Source organism: Symphalangus syndactylus, chromosome 17, assembly GCF_028878055.3.
Source record: "Symphalangus syndactylus isolate Jambi chromosome 17, NHGRI_mSymSyn1-v2.1_pri, whole genome shotgun sequence".
NCBI classification, from domain to species: domain Eukaryota; kingdom Metazoa; phylum Chordata; class Mammalia; order Primates; family Hylobatidae; genus Symphalangus; species Symphalangus syndactylus.
The window spans coordinates 34,507,022-34,529,048 of NC_072439.2; the positions used below are offsets into that span (position 1 = coordinate 34,507,022).

The 22,027-nt window shown below is 37.6% G+C and overlaps 1 protein-coding gene across 1 annotated transcript; it reads right to left on the reverse strand.

Moving 5' to 3' along the window:
- Nucleotides 1-13,828: 13,828 nt before the first annotated feature.
- MUCL1 (mucin like 1) lies at nucleotides 13,829-17,618 on the reverse strand. Its single transcript, XM_055249794.2, has 4 exons — nucleotides 17,560-17,618; nucleotides 17,051-17,080; nucleotides 15,266-15,442; nucleotides 13,829-13,957 (listed from the first exon to the last, which is right to left on the reverse strand). The coding sequence occupies exons 1-4, from the start codon at nucleotides 17,615-17,617 to the stop codon at nucleotides 13,908-13,910; spliced, it is 315 nt and encodes a 104-aa protein (XP_055105769.1). The 5' UTR covers nucleotide 17,618; the 3' UTR covers nucleotides 13,829-13,907.
- Between the last annotated feature and the right edge of the window lie 4,409 nt (nucleotides 17,619-22,027).

The following is a 22,027-nucleotide window of genomic DNA, read 5'->3' on the forward strand; positions in this document are numbered from 1 at the left end:
TGGAAAGGATTTAGCATATGCCTACGATGTTATTAAATGTTACTATTGTTAGCATTATTAACAATTTAAGAATTGTCCTCAATATCCCCTCTTTTATGCTTAAATTTCTTTAGATAATGCAATGATGTGTTTGTCCCACTCTATTCACTTTCAACATCATTGCCACACTTTCAACAAACAGCATATGAGAAAGCAGAGCAAAGAGACCTGCATTTACAGATAGCCAAAACTCATACAACCTGAAATCTAGTGAGGGTCTAGGTGCATATTTCCAAGTAAATAATTATAAATTTATTTTAACATTCCTCATGTAACACACTGTTTCTGCATAACAAAATTAAATCATTTGCTTAAGATCGTATAACAAAAGCTAAAATACAGGGTTCTCCATTTACTAACTGTGTAACTTTGTAAAATTTATTTAAGGATTAACCTTCCAGTTCCCCAATTGTAACACTGGAATATTAATAAAATATCACATTTTAAATAATCTATTAAAGTTAGAGTCAATCCTCGTTATTCATAGGTTGCATATCTGCACATCCGTCTACTTGCTAAAGCCTATTTCTAAGCCCAAAATCAATACTCAGTGTACTTTCATGGTCATTTATGGACATGCAGAGCTGGTGAAAAATTTGTCACTGATGTACATGTTTCCAGCTGAGGATGAACAAGGCAATGCTCTGCCTCCTTGTTTCAGTTCTCATACTGTAAAGTTTTGTTGTATGTGATCTACTCAGTGCCATGTTTTCACATTTTTGGGAATTTTCTTGATGATTTCACTGTTTAAAATGTCTTGCAAGCATAGTACTGAAGTGTTGTCCAGTGTTCCAAAGTACAAAAACACTGTGATGTGCCATAGGGAAAAAATATGTGGGTTAGATAAACATCATTGAGACATGAATTATATCGCTGTTGGACATGATTTCAATATTAATAAATCAGAATATATATTAAATAGAATAACTTTAAAACAGAAACACACATTATTTTAATAAAGTTTTGCTTTGTTCAGTTGACAAAAATGTGCCAGAGGCTTGCAGGAATATAACCCTTTACTATGCTAAGAGCAATGGTTCGTTATGCACAAATTCAGAGTTTGTGGAGACTTTTTAAAACATAACTCCTGCAAATATTGATAACTGACTATACATATAAACAGAACCTAAAATATTTCTGGATCTCCATAACTAGTAGATGCCATCATCTTCTTAACCATCATTAAATAAATTCGAGAGTTTGGCCTAAGGTTAGAAAGACTGACTTAGAGATAAATGGAAGATATACTAAACTAGCACATAGTCAAGTATTCTAAAAAGGAAAACTGTTCAGCTTGAGTCTAAGGGAATCATCAAAGGATGAGTCACAGGACTACTGGGCCGCCACCTGTTTTTGTAAAGGAAGCTTCATTGGAACATAGTCACACCCATCTGTTTACCTATTGTCTACAGCTGCACTACAATAGCGTTGTTGAGTAGTTCTGACAGAATATATGCCCCCATAAAGCCTGTCTGCCCATTTAAAGTTTGCTGAGTCCTGGTCTACAGGGAAAAAAACTTCTCTTTATACACAAGGTAGAGCTTTAGAATTAGAAAAATCCTTAGCACTCTTTAAAATGCCAAAGTGTAGACAAAATATCTGCTGTTTTCCTCTCTTACTGGGATAAAATTCCAAAAACCAAGCACATCTATCTCAGGATGTGTGAATGTATGTTTGTATGTGTATGTATCTTTCCCACAGACTATCATGTCCATAACAGAGATGGGGGAAAGAGGACAAAGGAAACAGTGGCTCCAAGTTGCAATACACACTTTGAAAATGTAGGATACGTACAGTATAACTTGATTATTTTTTATTGTCCTTCATACATAAATGAATGGTTACATTTTGGCCTGTAATGGAAATTAAGGCACTGCTTAATTTCCTGAGCAGCCTGATGTTGACTGGCACACTGGATCAAATTCCACATGAGCACTCTTCTGTTCAAATATTTATCCTGCTGCTTTCAGGAGTTTCTGTATCAGTGTTTCAGTATTCAACAAACTGTGAGACTACAAATTCTCTGATTCAAGTCAACTCCATTAAGGTTATTGGGACAGAAATTGTTAAGGAACATGAACTGACATTCACTCTCACTTTACCCACCAGATAATAAAACTTCCAAGACTTCTTCATTCCTCATTATAATTATTGACTGAATATTGTCAACTTAGCACATCCACACTCCTTCACCGCTGAGAAAGGTTTATTATAAATGGAAAAAGAATAAATGATTTGGTAGATAGAGAAGGTGAATGTAGAGAAAATAATTATTTTAAGAATGGAAAAATATGAGAATACTTACATGCTCAGTAAATGGTGCAAGCGAAAGGTGTTAAAGGGCTTAATTAGTATAACAAGCTTACTAAAGACGTGAGGAGAAAGAACTCAGTGGAAAAAAAGATAGACCAAGCTCATGTAATTTCTCCACTAGAAGTCATATCATCAAAAAAAAGGTTTAATATGACTGCTGTCACACAAGTATTTTAGTTGAAGGAGTCACAGCTTGGTAGTGACTAGCCACCAAAGTTGAAATCTGACCAGCAGGTGACAAAAAGTAGGGCTCACCGCAAATCCAAACACCTGTGTTCTAGCCTTCAGCTCTCAGGTTGAGTTGTTGGTTCTTCAAATGGTTGTTTCTCTGAAAACAATTCTTATTGGGCTGAACCATCCTATTGCATAGGAGAGCTAAAGTTTCTTCCTAGTACTTGTACTTCTCTGCTGTTAACAAATCTGTGAGCTGGGCCTGGAACCCAGTTTCTATCCTCTTCCTCAGCAGTAGAGCTGTCCTGTCACACATTATCATGAAGTCCTTGCCATTCCTGATATCAATGGGCATGACAATCTCCTAGGAAATAGCCATATGTTTTAATAGTACCCCAAAATAGAATTTTAAAATTTTTAATCAAGCATATTTGAAGGAGACCTGATTAATTGAAGGAGGGTGGATTGATGTTAATTATGTCTTTTAGTTACTGGTCTCATTATTCTCTCTAACCACATACTTTGTGTTGTGCCCACCCTCAAGCCAAAGACAGATTTACAATTTAGATCCAAGTTTAGCCTTCTTATATTGAGTCTAAATGGAGAAGGATTGTTAGCCATCCAAATAATGTTCCTTTGTGAGGACTGAATTTGACTGGGCATTTGAATCCTTCCTGATGGCATAGGAAGGAAAGTGTAGGTCAGACACTTGTCTACAGAGCTAGAGCAGATTAGATTGAGAGAAAGTCTATACATCAGTCAGTGTCTGATGTTAAGTCCTTTATTTCTCCATATGACTGTGCATACTGGGTAGCACAGATTCCATTGTACTCAATCTCAACATACCTTGTAAGGAAGGGAAGTAGTCATTATTTTCTTGATGTGAGTAAAATGCCTGTAACATTAAACATTTTAAGAACCAAAGTTTGGTTTGAGGTAAACCTATTCTTGCTCCACAACTACTGATACAAGTTATTTTTCAGTGAGGGGCTATTCACTGGGTAAGAGACCATATACTCCTAATGTTTCCCTTACTGTTTCCCAAATATGTTACACTGTAAAACTATAAATTTCTTCTTTTCTTCTTTAGAGGACCATCCTATCACCACCTCCAAAAAAGACATAAATCTGGTAAGTCTTTGAATCTTCCCAACTTGAAAGATTTTAGGAAGTCCTAGCCAGAACAATCAAGCAAACGAAAAAAAAAAAGGCATCCAAATAGGAAGACAGACAGTCAAACTATCTCTGCAGATGATATGATTCTATAACTAGAAAATCCAAATGTCTCTTCCCAAAGGCTCCTAGATCTGATAAACAACTCTAGCAAAATTTCAGGATACAAAATCAATTTTTAAAAGCCGGTAGCATTTCTATACACTAACAACATCCAAGCTGAGAGCCAAATCAAGAACACAATTCTATTCATAATAGCCACCAAAGGAATGTTGAACAAAAATACCCAGGAACACAGGTAGCCAGGGAAGTGAACATCTCCACAATGAGAATCACAAAACACTGCTGAAAGAAAACAGAGATAACACAAACAAATAGAAAAACATTCCATATGCATGAATAGGAAGAATCAACATTGGCAAATGGCCATACTACCCAAAGCAATTTACAGATTCAATACTATTTCTATTGAACTAATGACATTTTTCATAGAATTAGAAAAAACTTTTCTAAAATGAATATGAAAGCCAAAAAGGAGCCCAAACAGCCAAAGCAATCATAAGCAAAAAGAACAAAACTGGATGCATCACACTACCTGACTTCAAACTATACTACAAGGCTACAGTAACCAAATGGCATAGAACTATTACAAAAAAGAGACATATAGACCTATGGAACAGGGTAGAGAAATAATGCCACATACCTCCAACCATCTGATCTTTGACAAAGCCAACAAAATAAGCAATGGAGAAGGGATTCCCTATTCAATAAATGGTGCTGAGATAACATGCTAGCCATATGCAGAAGATTGAAACTGGACTCTTTCCTTTCATCGTATACGAAAATCAACTCAAGATGAATTAGAAACTTATATGTAAAACCTAAAACTATAAAAACCCTAGAAAAAAACCTAGGAAATACTGTTCTGGACATCAGCCCTGGCAAAGATTTCATTATGAAGACTCTGAAAGCAATTGCAACAAAAACAAAAAATTAACAGGTGAGACCTAATTAAACAAAAGAGCATCTCTTCACAGCAAAAGAAACTATCAACTGAGTAAACAGACAACCTGCAGATTGAGAGAAGATATTTGCAAATTATGCATCCAACAAAGGTCCAAGGAACTTGAACAAATCAACAAGCAGAAAACAAACAACCCCATTTAAAAAATGGACAAAGAACATGAACAGACATTTCTTAGAAGACATACACACAGCCAACAAACTTAAGAAAATATGCTCAGCATCACTAATCATTAGAGAAATGCAAATCAAAACCACAATGAGATACCATCTCACACCAGTCAAAATGGCTATTATTAAAAAGTCAGGAAAATAACAGATGCTGGTAAGGTTGCAGAGAAAAGAGAACACTTATACAATGTTGGCAGAAGTGTAAATCAATTCATCCACTGTGGAAAGCAGTTTGGCAATTTCTCAAAGAACTTAAAACAGAACTACCAGTCAACCCAGCAATCCCGTTACTGCATATGTACCCAAATGAATATAAACTGTTCTGCCATGAAGACACATGCATGTGTATATTCATCCCAGCACTATTAACAATAGCAAAGACATGGAATCAACCTAGATGCCTATCAATTGTGGACTGGATTAAGAAAATGTGGTACATATATACCATGGAATACCATGCAGCCCTAAAAAAAATAAAATAAAATTATGTCCTTTGCCGCAACATGGATGGAGCTGGCGGCCATTATCCTAAATGGATTAATACAAGAACAGAAAACCAAATGCCACATGTTTTCACTTATAAACGGAAGCTAAACATTTAGTACACATGGACACAAAGAATGGAACAATGGACACTGGGACCTACTCAAGGGTTGAGGGTGAGGATGAGAATCAGAAAACTACCTATCAGAAGGCAAAGGAATGTAGGCATGGTGGCTCACACCTGTAATCTCAGCCCTTTGGGAGGCTGAGGAGAGTGGATCACTCGAGGTCAGGAGTTCAAAACCAGCCTAGCCAACATGGCAAAACCCCGTCTCTACTAAAAATACAAAAATTAGCCAGGCGTGGTGCTGCGTGCCTGTAATCCCAGCTACTCAGGAGGCTAAGACACAGGAATCACTCGAACCCCAAGGGTGGAGGTTGCAGTGAACTGAGATTGTGCCACTGCACTCCAGCCTGGGTGACAGAGCAAGACTTCTTCTCAAAAATAAAATAAAATAGAAAAGAAGGCAAAGGAAGAGCAAAGTCACATCTTACATGGTGGCAGGCAAGAGAGCTTGTGCAGGGGAACTCCCATTTTTATAACCATCAGCTCTCATGAGACTTATTCACTACCATGAGAACAGTGTGGGTGAAACTGCTCCTGTGATTCAATTATCTTCACCTGGCCCTGCCCTTGACACATGGAAATTATTATAATTCAGTGTGGGATTTGGGTGGGAACACAGCCAAACCATATCAAATGAGGAGAGATGTCTTGAGTTTAGGGCCCAGTGCTCCCCTCCCTGCATCCCTAAACCCACTGTTTTTTTCCATCACAATCACCACATTCCAACCTACAAATATTGGGTTGGGTATAAACTACTGTGTTTTGCAACCTGAGATCACTTCAGGGGATCTATCCTACAGAGAAATCTCACAAATAGAACACTATTTATGAGGTTTCCCCAGCCATGTGGAACTGTAAGTCAATTAAACCTCTTTCTTTTATAAACTACTCAGCCTTGGGTATGTCTTTATTAGCAGTGTGAGAATAGACTAATACACCACTCTAGCTGCCTTCCTTATTATTGGAGATCCATTCAAAGAATAAAACAAGAAGCTTTATCATAATTATCATGTAAGTCTTTCCCCTAAAATTTCAAGAACTAAGTGGAAAATCCTACAAATACATCTTCAGATTAAAGCAGTAAGGTCTAAAAGCATCATGTCAAGGCTTAAATGGAATGAGATACATGCAATTTATTGGGTTTTCTTCTTTCAATCAAAATTCAAGGTTAATTTTAGCAGTGCTTCAGATCATTTTTGACATTTTTTATTAGCAACAAGTCAGAACTTCTAATTATGAATAAATTTGGTGCCACAAAGAAAATGATAGGACTCTTCCAGAAAGGTTTTCATTAGTTAGAGACCAAATTAATTTGAGTACTTGATTGTTTTTTTTTTCCACGGAGGAAATACTTTTATTTAAAGATTGTTTTTGTTTGTTTCTCTGCTTGTTTTATATTTGGTAAATTCCCAGAAAACCCCTATTACTGGTATAATAATGTATATAATTGAACCAAGTAATAAAGCATGCAAATAATTGTTCTAAACAAAAAGAAAGAAAAACTACCTATTGGATACTAGGCTCATTACCTGGGTGACAAAATGATCTGTACACCAAACACCTGCAACACACAATATACCCATGTAACAAAACTGCACATGTATCCTTAAAGCTAAAATAAAAGTCAGAAGAAAAAAAAGAAGGTTTTTATTCTCACAATTCAATATTTTCTTATCCCTAGCCTTTGACAATCTGAGTCTTTCTAGCGTTTCTAAGAAACAATCTGAACATAGCAATTTGATAACAAGAAGATTACACTCAAATTTATTTCATTCCTTCACCTGCTTATTGGAACAAACAATAATTCTTACTCCTTTATGATACTTGAAGAAAATTACTTCCAAGAATTTTAAGGGGACTTCTGTTCATTAAATTCAGGGCTGTGGAGAAAGCAGCTTCTTAATAAATGCTGTTTAACCATGAAGTCTCTGAAAACTAGATCTTACAAAATTTGCAAATATCTATATTTTATTTCCAGTAGAAAATGGGAAATAAGAATGTGGTCTGACAAGACATCGGGGAGTACTGAATGTAAAGTAAGAATTTCCTACCTGTAGCAGAATTATTATTATTGTCTTAATGTCTTTGCACATTAGCAATGTAAATGGCTGTTAGGAATTCAATTAGCATATGGAAAAAGACAAGACAAAGTCACTGCAACCCAGGTTTTGGAGAGTAAAGGCAAGATGTGTGTACAATCCTAGCAGCTCATCAATAAATAAGTGCATTAAAACGAGCGGTTTTATGAAGAACGTGGTTTAATGAAGAAAATCCCCATACGTTAATTTTCTGGAGAAACTCAAAAGTTAAACAGACTCTGTCTCTCCCACTCTTCAACAGCACAGGTCCCCAAGGAAGATTGTTCAACCACAACCGGTAATTGTAACTGTACGTTTATTTTGAACTTTCTTAATTACTGCTAATGCTTTTAAATATTTTATTTTCCTAGTAATGAAATATGTATGCAAATGAGGAAAACCATATTACTATAGTCTCTGTATTTCCACTGAGTTTATTTGAAAATGACTCATATAAAGAGTTTGATTTTTAAAATATGTAAGAAATTTAGCTGGAGATGCAGCTTCTCAGCTGCTATGTCTTTGTATTTGAATTTAAATGTATGTGGTTTTTCTCACTGGGAAAAAAAATGGCTAAGGAGTAAGTGTGATTCTGAAAGGTACTAGGAACTGTTAGTGCTTGAAAGACAGGGGCATTGGAGTTGAGAGGAGAAGAGAAGATCACTATAAGGCATCTCTCAGACCTTGAACTTTGAAATCCTAAGGTAGAATTATAAGATAGGAGAAAAGGAGAGATCCAATATCAACTACTTTTGAGAAATGTCTAATGAGGCCTTTTTCTCATTTTAAAATTGGGTTACTTGGTTTTCTTTGCTGTTAAGTTCCTTATATATTCTGGATCTTAACCGCTTGTCAGATGCATAGTTTGCAAATATTTTCTCTCATTCTATGAGTTGTCTCTGTTAATTTTTTCTTTTGCTTTGCAAATATTTTTGAATGTAATCCCATTTATTTATTCTTGCTTTGTTGCCTGTGTTTTTGAGTTCTTATTTAAAACATCCTTGCCCAGCTCAGTTTTGAAGGGCTTCTCTGTTTTCATTTAGGACTTTTATAGTTTCAGGTTTTATATTTCAGTCTTTAAGCCACTTTTAGCTTACTTCTGTATATGGTGAGAAGTAGGGGTCTAGTCTCATTCATCCACATGTGGCCATACAATTTTCCCAGTATCATTTATTGAAGAGACTGTCTTTTTCCCAAGGTGCTGTTCTTGGCACCTTTGTTGAAAATCAGTTGGCCGTAGGTGTGACAATAACTTGTATCTAATTCTAGAGAGCACACTTTCTGGAAATTCATGGTGCACATGCCTTAAAATATTCTCCCTAAAGACCACTCCTATTTTCATGTCATACCAGACACTACCATGTTTTCTGGTGAATGTCCGGACTTTGTCCTGCCATGGTCTGATTTCCTACCAATTTCTTAACTTACCACTAAAATTATAGACAGCTTGAAATGGGGACTCAGGCAATGGTCAATCCCTTACTTTTTAGGAGGGTCTCCTTGACTTCTTGTATGATCACGTAAACCTTGATAAGGGTATTATGCCTGGATCAAACGGAGACAGAACTAAAAAGCCTAGTAAGTTTTTTTTCTTCTTTGTTCTACTTTTCTCCACCATACAATACCTCAGTGGAATTTGTCTGAACTGAGAAATATCTAACTAAATCTTTCTACTGCCTTTGAAAAGGTATTCCATGGCCTGAGCTTCATCCACCAACTTGGACACAGACTACAGAATTCTCTGGATTCCTTTAGCTCTGAGAAACACTAGCACAATGAGTTCAGTGTTCCCACATACTACATCCACTGTTGCCTACACGTCAAAAATGGCGAACAAATATGTTTTTTAAATGCTCAACATCACTAATCATCAGAGAAATGCAAATCAAAATCACAAGATATTATCTCACTCCAACTACAATGGCTAGTATCAAAAAGACAAAAGAAAACAAGTGTTGGCAAGGATGTGAAGAAAAGGGAACACTTGCACGCTGTTGGTGAGATTGTAAATTAGTACAATCATTGTGTAAAAACAGTGTGGAGTTTCCTCAAAAAGTTAAAAATAGAACTACCATATAATCTAGCAATCTCACTACTGAGTATGTAGCCAAAGGAAAGGAAGTCAGTATGTCAAAGAAATACGTGAACTCCCATGTTTATTGTAGTAGTATTCACAGTAGCCAAGATATGGAATCAACTTGAGTGTCCAACAATGGATGAATGGATTTCAAAATTTGTGGTGTATATACACAATGGAATACTATTTAGCCATGAAAAATAATGAAATCCTGTCATCTGCAACAACATGGATGAACATGGATGACATTATGTTAAGTGAAATAAGCCAGACACAGGAAGACAAATACCATATGAGCTCAGTCATCTGTGGAATCCAATTTTCTTAAGTTGATATCCTAGAAGTTACTAGAACAGTGGTTACTGGTCACTGAGGAGAGGAGGGGGAAGTACAAGTAGGGAAGAGGTTGGTAAATGACTACAAAGTTGCAATTAGATAAGAATAACTTCTGGTGTTCTATTGCTCAGAAGAGTAACTACGGTTAACAGTTAGATATTGTATATTGCAAAATAACAGGAAGAGAGGCTTTTCAATGTTATCACCTGGGAGAAAAAATAAAGGCATGAGGTGATGAATGCACAAATTGTCCTGATTTGATCATTAGACAACATGTATGTATGTATCAAAACATCAAATTGTGACCCATAAAGATATACTATTACAATGCATTAAGAAATAAAACAGCAATTTCTTCAGGTCTATCCTAATACAATCTTTGTGGTGAGTAATTTGACAACTCATATGATTATTTAAAATCTATCTATACTTTAGCAATTCTATCCCTAGGATTTTATCCTACAGCTGTATTTGCTCATGTGTAAAATCACTCTTTTACAAGAATATTCATCATATCACTGTTTATAATGGGAAATATTGGCAACCTATACACACAAAAAGTTTAAATAAATTGCAATACTTTTCTAGTCTAAAAAAGAAATTATTAATGAATATGTATTACCTAACAGCATAGCTCTTAGGTTGCTAGTCACTTAAGTTTTGAAACTCTTTAGGCAGACATACTGTAACACCAAATAAAACTAGTCATCATTCTCAAATTAGTACCTGTTAAATTATTTTTACAACATATACATGTTAGGCACGCATTACAAAAGCAAAAACCTAAAAAGCTAAGTACATGGGATTTGTTTTCTCTTTACTACTGTGCTTGATATATTAAGTAATAGATATCAAACACAGTTGGCCCTGGAACAACACAGGTTTGAACTGTGAAGGTCCACTTACACACAGATGTTTTTCAACCAAATTCGGATTGAAAATACAGTATTCGCAGGTGGCGAGTGGATGGGAAGTGTCTTGGAGCCAATCCCTTGCACACACCAAGAGATAATCGTATTTCATTTTTACTGCATCTTTGCTTGTACATTTGTCCTTAGATTGAATTTGTAAATGTTATAATCTTAAACATCCAGTATATATTAGACTAGAAAGCTCAAGAAGAATAAAAATGTATGCTCATATACTTAATGCTAATCAATCAGAAAATGTAGCTGTTTTTATTGAACCAACAATATTAAAATAATCTTATTTACCAAAAATGCACCTAAGTCACCTGAACTTGAAAGACATTTGGGTTAGTTCTTATATATCTGGGAGTTTGGGGAATATTTAATATATATATAAGCACTGGCCAATCTCTAAGCCAATCGAATACAAGTTCTTTAAGAGAGTTTGTAAATTAATTTGGTAATCCAGCAATAGAAAAATGTTACCTATACGTAACATACATACATAAACATACATAAATATGCATAAACATGCATGCTTACTGATGCAAACAGATATTTTATAGCTTTCATTTTAAAGATTAGTTATGAGTCAATAATACAAAACCCTGCTTTGTATAAAACAGTTGAATCTCATCTTTTTACCACTTTACATGTTTATCCTAATTGTGTTTCTAGTAAAAATGGGACATGGTAAATTTGCCTGTTCAACATGAGGGCTAATGTTCTTACCATTATTTGTTGAAATAAGTATTATTTGTTGAAACACCTTTAAGATTTTCATTGCTCTGATGGACAATTTAATGGAGGCTGGGACTACATTCTAGTCCAGTGACTAAGGAGACATCAAGCACCTGTTTGGAGAGCTTCAGTACCCATCTAAATGGATAATAAAATATCGAGTATGTTTCCAATTAGCCTTTTATCTGTTAAGCCTCAGGTAGTTGCTACTGGGGGAAGCTGAGTCCCGCAAGAGCCCCCAATGGTAGCAGAAGGTTTAGAGTTCAAGCAATTATAAGGAGCTGAGGGATTGAAGCATGAAGCAAAAGTTCAGCAGAAGTGAACAGAGGAGTAGAAATGGTAGGGTTTAAAGGGAGACATATCAAAGGATTCAAAGGTGCTGAAGGGAAGATTCAAGGTGGTAAGAAGAAGGAAGAGAGGAACTGATGGAAAAGGAGAAGTCTTAGAGAAGCCAGTTTGGGGAGATCATAAGTTTCCCAAAGAGGTCAATGAAGTTCTAAATTATCCTCAGCAAAATCATGCCAACTGAAAGGAGGTAGACAGATTCAGGGAAGCATAAAGTCTGCAGGAGTTCAAGAAGGGGATTTTAGTCAACTAAAAAGTTCCCATGACAGAGACAGGATCAAATAGAGAAAACAAAGAGACCCCACAAAGAACCGAGGAAAAAAAATGTTCAGCCCAGGAGTCATGGAGTGCATCCTCCCCCTTGAAACAAATGAGCTAAGAAGAATTTTCCAGCCCATGGCCAGGGCCAGAGCCAGGAGTCAGGAAAAGAATCATCCTTACTCCAAACAAAGAAGCAGTAAGAAAGACCTCCAGCCCCACAGGTATTTGAAACAATGAAACCTGAGCCTCTAACAAAACTTCTGCTTTCCTGGGACTCTAACCTAGCTTCTTACAAACGGAAAGCACAGAATCCTAATGCAGCCTCCATCTGCGACTCTAACCCAGCTTCTAGAATACACACAGAATCTTAGTAACAATCTGTCCTTACTGATTATCATCATCATCCAGAGTAATGCTTCAAGAGTCTGACGCACCAATAGATCCCTGATCAATCAGTCAGGAGTGAAGACAAAGCCTTCAAAGGTACACAATTAGAGTCCTAAGTGAGATGTCTAGGGTTCCAGTGATGAATCTGATCATAACCAAGTCAGTGAAAAAAACCAATATACCATGTCTTATTCATATATAATAGTTATCCCAATTATGCATTCAGGTGTCAAAGTCCTCTAGCCAATGACAACCAGGAGCACATCTGGATTGAAAAAGTTGGATTTCTTACTTGTTTCAGTGGGAGACAGCACACACCATGGGGAACTGAGAGAGGTGTCTTATTGTCAGGGTGTTAGAAAAGAATATTTTAGGATTTGGGCTTGAGTCAGGAGATTTGAGGGAGGGATCAGGGAAGTGAGGCTAACCTCTGGATTGGATGCTGTCAGCAAACACGAACAATGCTAAGATTAGGTGTGTTGATAAACAGTATCTAAAAGGAGGGCAGACTACAGTGAAGCTTAACCTATAATTCATAATGAAGCAGCAACCACTGAATGAGAGAGAGGAATGTTTAGTATTCTATGGTTTGCACACTAACTCCAGTTTTGTCCGTGCTTAAAAAAATATGCATTGGTTTTTCTTTTTACTCTCAATTCATCAGTCACTGAATGGCCTTGTCTGATGCTGGTATTTCGTGAGATTGTGTCCAACAGGAAAACACCATTGCCTAACTGTGAGCATCCAGTCACCCTCTAACAACTCTGAAACTTGGCTGTGTCAAACCAGTACCCAGATGTCAGGAGTTCCTTTCTTCTTTCTTACCACACATGCTAAGTCATTACAGGTAAGAAAAAGATTCTGTCAGTTGATAGGAGAGTTTGGCAGAATCAAACTGAACATTTGTACCTAGTAAGTATTGATTAGTCTATCCATGTTAGAGAAATCTCTAGTCTTTAGTATTATGCCCAAAACTAGTGTCTTATTTAAAAAAGAAACTGAAATAAATAGGAAGTCTAGTTATTAGTGGGAGCACAAGGAAGTATTAGGTAAAATTTGAACTGTCTGTCACTTGGATTGTCTAAACACTGAACAACCACCCCATAGCCCTTAAGAAATACCATTTTTATGTTTCTCATAGTTATTTTTTATTTGAAAGAAAATAAACTGATTAGAGATAAAGGAGATATAGTAGGCAAGGTAAGTAGTCGGATGAAATCACAGGAAGCGTGAATAGTTGTGACGAACTGCAGAAGACTCAAGCTGATTCCATCTCAGGGAAACAATTTACCATTCAGGAGATCCTGAAGCCATTTGGGTAAACCTGCAAGAGAAAAAAATATTGTCAAGAGGCTTCCACAAAAGATGAAGAATGTGGATTTATTCTTCAGAATCTGAGGGAACTAACAAGTGTCAAATGTCAACTAAACTCAGGGGATTCGAAAGGAACATGGGATTGTAATTATGGGAAGATAAACAACCAATTCCTGTCCTTAAAGATTTTGGAAATATAGCCCCAGACGGAAGCCCAGGTAGGTTGGAACTTTAGACAGAACTAGAAGAAAGTCAAAACGTATGAGTTTTCCTATAATATGGCACAGAGATCCAGCCTTCTTCTGATAAGACAGAAAAGCCATTTTCTCACTCGTAGTCTACTTTACAGATTATTGGCAGAGTTCCAAGCACTGACTCAGACATGAAAAAGTATAAAGCAATATAATATTTGAAGAAGATTTCTTAGGACTTTGATTGTATGGGTATAATTTGAATCCTTTTTCTTTCTTCCCATTCTCCCAAAGGAAATTTTCTCATTGTAACTCTCCATTTGTTTGAGTGCAATTTCCTTTTTCTTTCTGCCTCTGTGCGCAAAGGAAAGTTTCTCATTGCAACTCTTCCATTTCCTCATCTTTAAAATGTTTATTTCATAGAATGACTGGGATATTTAAATTATAATATATATGTAAATTTTATGACACGGTTCTGGCATATGTTCAGATTGAATAAATGTTGTAATCAATACTACATGAAAGTTAAAGGTCAAGAAAAAGTGAACCCAGAATAGGAGGAATGTACATTGATCCTCAATGAATGTCCAAAACCCCAGAAATACCCTGAATAGCACTCAAAATAATCTGCCTCAAGAAAGATTGTAAAATCACTCATTGTTAAGCTATTTTCTATTTCGGGAAAATTCTCTAAAGGAAACAAAGATTTTACTTGATTACCTGATTTTTAAATTGCCTGGTTTAAACACACACACACACACACACACACACACACAAACACACACACACTACCTGATTTAAAAAATATTGATAATAAGCAGTTACCTAGCTTCATGGAGACACGTATTTTGGTCTTTCCAATGATGTTTCTACTAAGGAAGAGCTTTCCTTAATAAATGCCAATATTTCAAGATCCATTCAGGTAATATTGGTAACCTAGGAGTCAGGTAACCTCCTGACTCCTCTGATATTTATCTGTTGACTTGACTTAGAAACTACAAGGAATTAGAGAACAATGTAAAGAAGAGGTCTCCCTGACCTCAAAAATAGAGTCTCTGTGAGAATAGAGAACCCAAGGAATCAAGGAGCCACATAAAGGAAGCACACAGATGGAGGAGTCTTGCTACCTGGAATGCCTTTACGAGCAGTGGTAGAAGCAGCGGTGGTTGCAGTGGTAGGAGCAGCAGTGGTTGCAGTGGTTGCAGCAGTGGTGGTTGCAGCAGTGGTGGTTGCAGCAGTGGTGGCTGCAGTGGTTGCAGCAGCAGTGGTTTCAGCATTAGGGGCTTCATCATCAGCAGGACCAGCTGAAATTAGAAGGAAAAGCTCTAGGTGAGACTGACTCCTTCTGGAACAAAATTTATCCCACCCAGGGGTGGACATACGTTCCTCATCCTGAATTCATCTCAGCAAATCTGTCATCAGTTCTGTCTTACCTTTAGCCTACCTGCCCACTTTCCTTGTGCTTCATCCTTCCCTGTCTTGTCTTTGCTGGGACAGAAAGAATTTGGGATTTCCCTCCAAGGGCAACGACACTGATTAAAGAGATAAGCAAGTACTTTGTCCCAGGTATGAGCACAAAAGACCAAGGCCACGCGTGTTCCTATTCACAGGGACTACTGCTCAGAAGCAATAAGGAAATCTCTAGTAGCCTGACATTCTGATGCTTTCCCACAGAATAACCTAAGACAGCATACATTCCAATGTAGCATGAATGAGGGTAAATGGATGAACTCTAGAGGGAAGGAGGAGGCAGACTAAGAAGATGTATCTCATCTTAGAGTCATATCTCCTGTCTTAGAGTGCAGTAAGATATCTTCTGTCAGGTTCTAGAATGAAAAGAGCCATATTTGTCTCACCCTCTGTGACAGCTTGGACTCTGTTTATTAGAGAGGTAATTGTGAGAGCCACATTAGGATATAACAGGAGAAATCAGTACACTTCTATAGTAACAAAAATGCCCCATCAATTACTATATGTACAAAGGGGACTGGGTAAGAGTTTTGGAAATTCTCTCTCTCTCTAGACCTTACACCAGGGCTACTGATAAGGATCAAGAGTCAGACCCCACATTTGTGAGTTAGACTCACCTCAGCAAATAAGTAGCTCCACCTCCAAACCCAAACTCTATCCATGCTGTCTCAGGCCTTATTTAAGAGAGAGAATATTTTTTAAATGGGGCCTCACATGGCAGGAAAAATATATGTGAGGTCTGACTAAAGCTAATGCCCTTGTGACCAAAGGATGTAAATTTCCCAAGATGTGAAGGATAAAGACAGACCCCCTTAACTTGTGCATGGGCACAACACACACACAGTACAGAATGTGAAGAACACTTTGGGAGAAGCCCAAGAATTGCTAAAGGCTTTGGTCCACCACCTTCATTTTCAGGTTAGAGAAGGGAAACAAACATCAGCCTGGGAATAAGCAATATGCACCATTACAAAGAGTAAAGCTTAGACCTGACCCCTGCACTCCACATCCCACACATCACCCTCACTTGTGATCCAAATGGACTTATTTTCATATCACTTCAAATTCTGAGACCCACTGGTCTCTTTTTGACACTGGCTATATATTCAGTCCTTCCATTTATTAGAGGCATCTCTCAAAAATTCTCAGGCTACAACATCAGACCTCATGCTCTTGTGCCTTCTGCTGAAAAACAATGAATAATAAGTCCACATTTGTATAAGTCTATGGCCTAGATTTCATGTATTCTAAGAATGTATAAGAAATAAGCAGATTCACTATGTTTGTGGTGAATTTTAAAATCAGGAAAATAGCTTTCATGGGCTTTTGCTTAGGATTCCTTATAACCAAGACTATCCACATGGAAAGTGGCTGTTTGACATGAGGCTGGAAGTGGAGAATGGTCATTGCAGGAAAGAGATGACATTCAAGTGCAGACTCACTAGCAGCTGGAGCATCTGTTGTCGGACTCTCTGAAAGAGAAGAAGGAAATATTAGACGTTAACTGAATACCAGTTTGGAGGATGGAGGTAAGAGAGAATATGGACAATATTCCAGACTTTACAGTGGAAGCCCCTCAGTCCTTGGTGTACCAGTTGAGGAAGAACAAGTGCACAGATAAGATAAAACCCATGAAAACCGATAAAAACCTAATATGTGGTCATTTTTCCTTTCCTGAAATAAACCTCTGATTACCTTCTTAAACATATTTTACTAACAGTAACAATAAACTTGGGTTCCAAGGTATTATTGAATTAAGATCTGACTGAATTAAGAAGAGCTTGAGGATAACCATCTCCATCTTGAACGGTCAGTCAAAATGGTGATAGAACAAGTTAGGAGAGAAGAGGTAAAAAAGCACATGCTAAGCAACCGTAAGCCCACATCTTTAGAGGAGATATTTTATGTATATTCCCACAAAACTTATGTTCAGGTAAGAATCTTTACTTACGGGCAGAGACCAGAAAGATGGAAACTCCCAAGAGTACCAGGACTGCTAAGAACTTCATGGTGGTGACCTGAAGATCAGGGAGCACAGACAAAAATGCTTCAAAGCCTAAGAGAAGGCAAGGTGCTGACTTCAGGATTCCACATCCTGACAATATATATGCAGAGGGCACCAATCAGGAGCTGTCAACCAGAATCCAGGTTAGGTAATGCCAGGAAACGTTGGGACACAAACCACTGGAGAATCAACAACACAGCCAGGGGCCCTTTGGAAAGGTTGTGAATTCAGATCATTGGTTCTGGCTAAACAGGTTTCAATTCGAGTCTCTCATATTAAATACGCTCCAGGCAACTTCTCTTCCAGGCATCCTCTTACATATAGGGTATAGTGTCTCCATAATTACCAGCTCCTCTGACAGGTTGGAGATGCCCCATAATCAGCCTTCCTGAAATCTGCAGTGCTCTTTCCATAGATTCTAGGAGTCATACACTTACAGAGTGCTTAGCCCTCTGTCTCCCCCTAGGAGAATAATCAGGGTAGAGCAGCCTGATCCAAAGACCATCCTGTGTAACTCAGGCTGTGCATTCTTCAAGTCATGGCCTCCCTCCTGAACATGTAATTAGGTCATCTGACACTGGTGCAGAGTGAGTCCAACACTGAATGATCTAAAGAACAAAATATGACCTTACTGGATTTAGCAACCATTGTGTAAAAATTAAAAATCAAGGAGTAAGTATACAGAATAAACTAACATTTGTTAATTCATGCATCCATTTAATCAATTTTTTCATTCAAAAAACATTCATTGAGCATTATTGTGTGCCAGACACAATGCTAGATGTTAGAAAAATACCAGTGAACGAAGCACACAAAAATTTTATTTCATATATGGTTTTGCAGGAATTCATACACTAAAAAAGTAAAGAAAGAGAAAACACAATGTATTATGTGTGAGGTGATAAGGCCTAATAAAAAAAGAATGCAGGAAAGAAGAAAGGAGAGTCAGTTTAGAGATGGAAAATGGGGAGCAATTTTATATCAGGTGACCAGAAAAGGCATTACTGAATAGGTGATATTTGAACAGCCTTAAGGAGCTGAGGAATCAACAACGTGGTATATTTGGATAATGCAACGGAAAGGAAATGGTCAGTCTGAAGGAAAGGAATGGTGAGTGCATGTAGAATATGGTCATCCAGACTTCTCTGCAGTTGTTGAGTGGGCCCAGCACTGCCCCAAGTTCCATAAATCTACTTGTCCTTTGTCATAATGGATCCAAGCTGCTAAGTAAAGACAGCAAGGGAGGAAAACAATCCACATTTACAGCACAGTCAAGTGCTGGACCCAATCGAGGCCTCAAAGAGGGGTAATGAACATTTGGAATACCCAGAATCATAGGGAATTCTCTATATTTTAAAGATTTCCCTTGCTTTACAGTTTTTCTTGTTCATACAAAGTATGCCTTTTTGGGTCATACCCTCATTGGAAGGATCTCTGTAATCTGGAACGGCACTGAACATCTATTTCTCCTTTTATTGGAGAGTCTGTCTGATAACAGCAACTAGTCTACTTCCCAAAACATGCTAAGGGGTCCCCATCAGGTGAATGAAGAAAGGCAGAGGAAATTCCTGAGAGAGTGGTCTTCAACCTCAGAAAGGCAAGTCAGTGTCCTTGTCCCGGGTAAACTCATATCTGCCATGAGGCACGCAGTTGTCATAATATGGTGAGAGGTTAGCATAAAAAATGCTGAGAAAAAAACATATATTCTGAAGGAAAAGTGAAAGAGAGAAATATTTAAAAGAGACAAAGAAGGAAGACTTAAAAGACAGGTACTATCAGATTATACCCTATAGGGAATAAGCCCTACAGTCACCCTTGTAAGGCCTCCCAACAAAACTGACACAAATTGAAGGGTCTTCTAGGAGTTGGTTACTTATTGAGAGCCCACTGTGTCCCTCCACAGAGGCAGCGGCCCACCAGACAGACTTAAGGCAATGACTGCCTTGCTAAGAAAAAAAGATTAAACATATGTATCAGTTAGGGTCCCCTCAAGAGATCAAAACCACACAGTGGATTAAACAGGAAAAGTGTGATACAAAGAATTTCTAAAGTTTGATAAATGAGTAGTTATTCATCTTGAATTAATTGTTGTATAAGGTGTAAGAAAGGGATCCAGTTTCAGCTTTCTACATATGGCTAGCCAGTTTTCCCAGTACCATTTATTAAATAAGGAATCCTTTCCCCATTGCTTGTTTTTGTCAGGTTTGTCAAAGATCAGATAGTTGTAGATACGTGGCATTATTTCTGAGGACTCTGTTCTGTTCCATTGGTCTGTATCTCTGTTTTGGTACCAGTACCATGCTGTTTTAGTTACTGTAGCCTTGTAGTATAGTTTGAAGTCAGATAGCATAATGCCTCCAGCTTTGTTCTTTTGGCTTAGGATTGACTTGGTGATGTGGGCTCTTTTTTGGTTCCATATGAACTTTAAAGTAGTTTTTTCCAATTCTGTGAAGAAAGTCATTGGTAGCTTGATGGGGATGGCATTGAATCTGTAAATTACCTTGGGCAGTATGGCCATTTTCACGAAATTGATTCTTTCTATCCATGATCATGGAATGTTCTTCCATTTGTTTGTGCCCTCTTTTATTTTGTTGAGCAGTGGTTTGTAGTTCTCTTTGAAGAGGTCCTTCACATCCCTTGTAAGTTGGATTCCTAGGTATTTTATTCTCTTTGAAGCAATTGTGAATGGGAGTTCACACATGATTTGGCTCTCTGTTTGTCTGTTATTGGTATATAAGAATGCTTGTGATTTTTGCACATTGATTTTGTATCCTGAGACTTTCCTGAAGTTGCTTATCAGCTTAAGGAGATTTTGGGCTGAGACAATGGGGTTTTCTAGATATACAATCATGTCATCTGCAAACAGGGACAATTTGACTTCCTCTTTTCCTAATTGAATACCCTTTATTTCCTTCTCCTGCCTGATTGCCCTGGCCAGAACTTCCAACACTATGTTGAATAGGAGTGGTGAGAGAGGGCATCCCTGTCTTGTGCCAGTTTTCAAAGGGAATGCTTCCAGTTTTTGTCTATTCTGTATGATATTGGCTGTGGGTTTGTCATAGATAACTCTTATTATTTTGAGATACGTCCCATCAATACCTAATTTCTTGAGAGTGTTTAGCATGAAGCACTGCTGAATTTTGTCAAAGGACTTTTCTGCATCTATTGAGATAACCATGTGGTTTTTGTCGTTGGTTCTGTTTATACGCCAGATTACGTTTATTGATTTGCATATGTTGAACCAGCCTTGCATCCCAGGGATGAATTCAAGATGGATTAAAGACTTAAATGTTAGACCTAAAACCATAAAAACCCTAGAAGAAAACTTAGGCAATACCATTCAGGACATAGGCATGGGGAAGGACTTCATGTCTAAAACACCAAAAGCAATGGCAACAAAAGCCAAAATTGACAAATGGGATCTAATTAAACTAAAGAGCTTCTGCACAGCAAAAGAAACCACCATCAGAGTGAACAGGCAACCTACAGAATGGTAGAAAATTTTTGCAACCTACTCATCTGACAAAGGGCTAATATCCAGAACCTACAATGAGCTCAAACAAATTTACAAAACAAAAACAAACAACCCCATCAAAAAGTGGGCAAAGGATATGAACAGACACTTCTCAGAAGAAGACATTTTTGCAGCCAAAAAACACATGACAAACTGCTCATCATCACTGGCCATCAGAGAAATGCAAATCAAAACCACAATGAGATACCATCTCACACCAGTTAGAATGGCCATCATTAAAAAGCCAGGGAACAACAGGTGCTGGAGAGGATGTGGAGAAATAGGAACACTTTTACACTGTTGGTGGTACTGTAAACTAGTTCAACCATTGTGGAAGTCAGTGTGGCGATTCCTCAGGGATCTAGAACTAGAAATACCATTTGACCCAGCCATCCCATTACTGGGTATATACCCAAAGGATTATAAATCATGCTGCTATAAAGACACATGCACACATATGTTTATAGTGGCACTATTCACAATAGCAAAGACTTGGAACCAACCCAAATGTCCAACAACGATAGACTGGATTAAGAAAATGTGGCACCTATACAGCATGGAATACTATGCAGCCATAAAAAATGATGAGTTCATGTCCTTTGTAGGGACATGGATGAAGCTGGAAACCATCATTCTCAGCAGACTATCGCAAGGACAGAAATCCAAACACTGCATGTTCTCACTCATAGGTGGGAATTGAACAATGAGAACACACGGACACAGGAAGGGGAACATCACACACCGGGGCCTGTGATGTGTTGCGGGGTTGGGGGAGGGATAACATTAGGAGATATAACTGATGTAAATGAAGAGTTAACAGGTGCAGCACACCAACATGGCACATGTATACATATGTAACAAACCTGCACGTTGTGCACATGTACCCTAGAACTTAAAGTA

Coding starts and splice junctions, on each gene's coding strand:
- MUCL1 (XM_055249794.2), bottom strand. CDS start 17,617: ATGAAGTTCTTAGCAGTCCTGGTACTCTTGGGAGTTTCCATCTTTCTG. Junction 15,443..17,050: donor AACAGATGCTCCAGCTGCTA/GTGAGTCTGCAC, acceptor TTCTAATTTCAG/CTGGTCCTGCTGATGATGAA. Junction 13,958..15,265: donor TGCTCGTAAAGGCATTCCAG/GTAGCAAGACTC, acceptor TTTCTCTTGCAG/GTTTACCCAAATGGCTTCAG.